Source organism: Cyprinodon variegatus, unplaced genomic scaffold, assembly GCF_000732505.1.
Source record: "Cyprinodon variegatus isolate N-32 unplaced genomic scaffold, C_variegatus-1.0 Scaffold205, whole genome shotgun sequence".
Classification (NCBI taxonomy): Eukaryota; Metazoa; Chordata; class Actinopteri; order Cyprinodontiformes; family Cyprinodontidae; genus Cyprinodon; species Cyprinodon variegatus.
This window is the reverse complement of record NW_015150658.1, coordinates 968,959-975,109: the sequence shown is the minus strand read 5'-3', so window position 1 is coordinate 975,109 and position 6,151 is coordinate 968,959. Positions and strand designations below refer to the sequence as shown.

Below are 6,151 nucleotides of genomic sequence, written 5' to 3'. Positions count from 1 at the left end.
TACTTCCACTTTTACCAGAGTATTTTTTAACACAAGTATCTGTACTTTTACTCAAGTACGGAAAGTGAGTACTTTTGCCATCTCTGAATATAACAATATGTATTATAACAAAATACTTACTGAAATTGAATACTTTAAAGAGACATTTAATTTATTAATCTTTCTAGTACAGATGCTTTTAAGAAAAAAAACATCTTTTACTAAATGACTCTAAGTAATTTTCAACAAACAGAAGAAATGTACTTCACATTAGAATAACAGAGGAAACAATAACATCATCGTTGGCTGATGTCATGACCTGATGTCCTTGTAGTGATGCATAGAAATATGTGTTATGAGTTTACAGCAGAAGAGGGCAGTGTTGGACAAGAAAGCAGCAAAAAGAGCTGCAATGAGATCCAATCATGTCATATCGTTGCTCTAAAGCAGGTTTCTCCAACCCTGGTCCTCAAGATCTGCTGTCCTGTAGTTTTAGATGCATCTCTGCTTCAACACTGCTAATCAAATGAAAGGCTTGTTGCAAGGTCCTTGCAAAACCTCATGCAGGGGCACCACTAGGGGATGGCCAGGGCATTGCATAGGGTAGCCATGGCCACCCCTGGCCAACCCATTTGCCATGTAAATTACAGTACCAAAAGTTTAGCATTTCATCCAATTATGCACAGCCAGCGACATAACATAAAAAAATCACACAATAAACCAAGAGATGAGTGGGTTTTTACTTAAGTCTTTATGATTTCTACGGCCAGGGTTACCCTAGAAGTAGATTAAAGCCCTGAAATTATGGCTTTTAGTTTCACCCCAAGATTTTTGGTGGCCCCATCTGGCCACCACTGTAAAACATTTCCTTAGGTGCCACTGACTTCATGGCATGCTGAATTGGTAATTCATTTATTTGAATTAGCTGCGTTAGTACAGGGATGCATCTACAATTTCCTGCAGGGTGAGCATCTCAATCAACTGCTCTGAAAGCATTTAATGGTTGATTTTGCTGTCATAACAGAGAAAGTTACAAAGTGTGAACCCAAATCTCTTCAATTCAGTTTATTTACATATTGCTGATTCACAGAACATGTCCTTTTAAAAGCACTTTACAGAGACAATAGTTGTGTTTCAATAACAAATGTGTGCAAAACTATAACAATATTCTGCTGACTCCAAAAATCAAAATTTTGAAATTGTGGTATTTCCATTACATAAAATAAATACACTTAAACTTGCACGAGAACACACTTTTATGTTTGTCTGAAAACAAAATGGCAGCAGTGAATGTAAGGATGAGATATATCCATATATCAGCCACGGCTCTAGTGGATGCCATCACCTTCCAGCAACTAACAGTTTTCTTTTTTATTTTTTTTTTTAAAAGGTAGTAACATCCAGTTGCAGATCACTCGACTCTGGTGATGTGGAAAAAAAAGTTTCCATTGCATTTCTGCTGAATATAATTTTAATACAGCCGAAAAAAACACCTCATCAAAGAATAAAAACTTTTTCTCTAAAAACATGAGTTGTTTTTTTGTTTTTTTTGACATTGCAGTATTTCCATATATGTATTTTCTTAATTAAAATTTGCACAACTTGATGGTTAATGGTAACACGCCTAGTCAGGTTGGTGAAAAGTTTCTATCAAAAAATGCAGTTGATTGCATCGATGTTGAAAAATGTTTGCAAAAGTTCCTCTTGAAAGCCAAAACCAGTGCCAAAGTGCCCCCTACAGTGACAAAGACATGCTATATGTGTCCTCTTTTTCCTGCCCCTGCCCTTGATAAAGTTTGTGCACAACACTGCATCAAAGACAAGATTAAAAAGAAACTTTGTGGAAACTTCATATCCATCAGATCAGGGGTTTGTAACAATCCTTGAGGGCCTCATGATGTCTCCCGATTCCAACTCAACTGAATCAAATGAACCAATTTCCTTTTTAGTATCCAGTCTAGTTCCTCAGAGGCTTGCTAATTATCTATTGATTTTATTCCTGTTTAATGAAGCAATAAGATGTCCGCCGGCTGTATGGCAACAACCCTGGAGGGCTGGAGTTTCAGACCACTAGCTTATATGCATGCGTCTAAACTGCATTATTTCAGCAAACTTGAAAGCTTAATTGACCTATTCTGACTGCCAGCATCAGAGGTGTCAAGTAACGAAGTATGAATACTTACTGTACTTAAGTACACTTTTTAGGTATCTAAACTTTACTCCATTATCGATTTTTCTTCCTACTTCTGACTTCTACTCATTACATTTTTACAGAAGTATACGCTGTACTTTCTATTCCTTACATTTTTAAACCAAACGTTACTCGTTGCTCTTGGCTTCAGTTTAATGTTTATAAATATTTATTTCGCTCCATGTGCTCCATCCAATGCAGATCATTGGCACCATCCACATCTAGTGAAAACTAGTGTCATTAGATGAGTCATATAACGCAAACACTCATTGGTTAGCTAAAGGAAATCATCAGAAGCGAGCAGGTGTTCTTCAAACTGCAAATGTGAATTGTCTATGCCATGCTACAATGTTGGATTCAGAAAAAGATGTTGAAATGTGTGAAAGGTCGAACACAGGTGAGAGCGTATCGGGAGATGGAGACAGAGACCAACAAGACCTCCCTCATCCTTGGCCCTATCTCAAAGAATTTTTAGAAATAGTCGAAAAATTGAGCTTTCAATTCATATAGTGGCAACTGGCTGTTTTTTTTTTTAAATGTTACTTTATACTTTTATACTTTAAGTAGTTTTTGGAGCACATACTTTTTCACTTTTATCTATACTTCTACTTAAGTAACAAAAGTGTGTACTTTTGACACCACTGACCAGCATCGGTTCTTGTTCAGTCCCTTGTGAGCCTCTGTTTTAAAAAGATGGCCGAAGTAATGATCAGTCAAGTCACACTGATATTGGCTATCACGTTACACACAAAAGAAAAAAAAAAACGATTAAACTATTAATTCCTGAACTGCTTCTTTTAGCTATAGATGCAGTAAATGTAACAACAGGCTATCATTGTTAGAAGTTCATTTCAGGGAAACATGGTCAGCTGATAGCTACAGTCTGTGAAAAAAACAATGCATCCTTTTTTTTGTTTTTGCAAATATTTAAGTTTATTTAGTTACTTTAACAGAAATGTTTCATGTCCCTCCATGCTAACATGAAACAACTGTGTTGAGTAACTAAATATGTTTAAGTAGATGCATTATTTTTTGTGTGCAGCTAAATATCACAGTAAAATGTTTACACTATCTACTATATTTCTGTATTTTCTACCGTCAACCATTAATATAATCATTATGCATGACCATCACAATAAAATTAGAATTGTATTTGTTTAATAAATAGTTAAATATATTGCTATTTTTGATAGTCAATCTATATTTTCATACAATAAACTAGGGTTTAAGTTGTGACTAATCATGGATTGCATTAAACTTTCTTTATAGCAAAATAAGATCATTTGTGATGATATTGGCAGGTATAAGAACATATCCTGTATGTATAAGGGCAGGAATCATGTACAGCACATTTTAATATCAAATGATAACAGACACCTTTTTTTTTTTTTTTGCTAATGTCCCATTCTCATTTGGTTTATCTTAAGTTTAATTTAAGTTACCCAACCCCATATTTGATTTAATAATGTGTGCATAATCCCTTTATTACAGAGAAACATGCCAGTTTATGAAATCCTAGGGTAGTATGAAATCCTATGACGCAACACAGGAACATAGAGTGGAGATAAATTAAGCTTGAAATAGAAAATGGATATTTCGAATAATTTTCAACAGCTCTTTAAGTGCTAACTGTATTTTTTTCCCACTGACTGTGCCTTAAGATGTATGTTGTCTAATCATGGGACAGATCCCGTCAGATGCACTCCTCTGGCACCCAAAGTATTTAAACCAAAACAAGCAAAATACAGTATGAATGACTTAGATAACTTTTAAATGTATGTTTTCCTCAAGTATAATAAGGCAATGACATGGCAGTTTTGCTGGGGTAGTGAGTCTACTTTGTCTCAGTGAGTGGGGGTCAGAACAGGCAGCTGGGGTTGAGTTGGTGTGAATGGGGGCAGGAGTGTTTTCTTTCAATATCTCATGTGAGCCAATAGGCAAGAGTTCAGCTGAATGGGTTATCATTGACAGACTGCCTACAACATCTCCTTGTAGCTACACCCACCAAGTACTCATGACATGGAAATGGGACAAGAAAAAAACAAAATAATTTTCTTTTTCTATGTATTTGTATTGAAGATCTTTACACAAAGCATTAAACCACAGATATGTTTTCCCCAAAACTTCTACGAAAGATATTTGAGTTTTGTTTTTTTTTTTGTGTGTGTGTGCGACCTAATGTTAAAAAAAAAAAAAAAACTGTATAAAAACCAGTTGGAAATTAACAATACCATTAACCAGTGCACAAATTTAGGTTATTGACAATTAAACAAGAATGAGATAGCCTTGATAATATTCATATCATCTGATCTCTGGATTTCATGCATGATATTAAATGTATTTCCTAATATACGCGCTAATTATAGTTACAGCTTTATAAGCACATATATATATATTTACTATAAAACAGTTCTATTGTCCTCCATCCTGACAATAAACAGTCTGGTGTCAAAGAGAGGTTCCTGTCCCTTTAAGGGCGCGAGCCCCAGCCCATCACAACTGTTTTATACAAATGTGACAAGCCGAGCGTGCCGTCAGCCAATCAGAAGCCAGATCTAACCGCGGGAGATCTAAATTTCGCGGGATCAGGTTTGGCGCTAAAAAGACTCTTCTTCTGTTGTATGGAGAGTTTTGACCTGCGCTGTTTGGACACCAGGCTTGGAGAGGATCCGATTCCGTTTCAGTCACATTCTTTAATCTGGATCCGAACCCAGACAAGATTTACCGAATTACTGGATGTGCAAATGTGCTGATTTATAAGCAGATTTATAATAACTGGTAAGAGAAATTTCTTTTAAGCTTTGTTGCAGAACAAAGGATTAAAAAATGCTTAGTTTATGTTTAACTTTTGTATTTTTATTATTGTAGGTTAAATATAGGAAGAGCTGCTGTTGTGAGTCTTTGTAATTGTTTACTAGCAGCATTTGATCTGATTCCAGCTCACTGCTCGATTATTCCTCCACCGCACCGATCCGGTTCTATTAACCCAGGAAAATGATGCGGATGCCCAGAGGCGTCTCTCCCGCACCGGCCCGGCCGCCGGTGGGGCTCTCCTGCTCCCAGAATAAGATGAAGATTGTGTCCAGCGGCGGAGTGAAGGGCGAGCTCTTCTGCACCGGACTGTCCAGCCCGCCGATCAGCACGGTACCGGTCGGATACTTCACCCAGATCAGCAACACAGCGGCCGAACAAAGAGGCAACAGTCTGTACTCAACCCCCCACGGACCGGACGCGAAGCCCATCAGGTCGTCCACCGGGCGGCTGCCGGTAAGCACTCACACTTTCTCTGCAGACACAATGTTTTCCACACATCTTGATCTGTGCTGAATGCATGTAGGAGGAATTATTCCCGATTTGCATTGGCATCCATGTTTAAGCTGCTCTGACGCGATAAGCCACAGAGGGGCCCTGTGCTGCACTGCAGATGATGATGATGATGATATTGTGTATAAATGTGTACGAATGAGGATTAGGGCCACTGAAAAAGCAATAAAAGGTTTACTGATTTTTACATTTTAGTTTAGAATGATATGAGAAAAAAAGTCAGAATTTGGACTTTTTTCTCAAATTTCTGACTTTAATCTCAGAATCCTGACTTTTTTCTCAAATTTCTCACTTTATTCTTAGAATTCTGACTTTTATCTCAGAATTCTGACTTATTCTCTCAAATTTCTGACTTCTTTTCTCATAATTCTGACTTTAATCTCAGAATTTTGGATCCTAATGTAGATGGGCATCATGAAGGAAGAGATGTTGGAGCACTCAGCTTCACTGACAAAGATGTGAGTTGTTTGGGAAGGCCTGTGACACATGGGTAAAAAATTAGGCAACTTTTTGCGTGCCCAAGGGGTCCCCGGTGATTCTATATCTATAATGGAAGAGCAGAAGGTAATTAAAGAGAGCTAAAACAGACATGACTGCAGCTTGATGCTAACATGTTTGTCAGCTGTCAGAATTCAGTCAGAATTGAGAAGAGAATTG

At 37.2% G+C, this 6,151-nt stretch overlaps 1 protein-coding gene across 2 annotated transcripts in view; it reads left to right on the top strand.

Annotated features, from left to right (window-relative positions):
• The first annotated feature begins 4,777 nt into the window (after positions 1–4,777).
• e2f2 (E2F transcription factor 2) overlaps positions 4,778–6,151 on the top strand; it is a 22,140-nt gene continuing 20,766 nt past the window's right edge. The window contains exons 1-2 of one of the 2 annotated variants that reach the window (XM_015379968.1): positions 4,778–4,948; positions 5,110–5,437. In XM_015379968.1, the coding sequence (XP_015235454.1) occupies positions 5,165–5,437 (273 nt within the window). In that variant the 5' untranslated portion in view covers positions 4,778–4,948; positions 5,110–5,164. The remainder of the gene's footprint in view (positions 4,949–5,109; positions 5,438–6,151) is intronic. The other variant, XM_015379967.1, reaches the window with a different exon arrangement.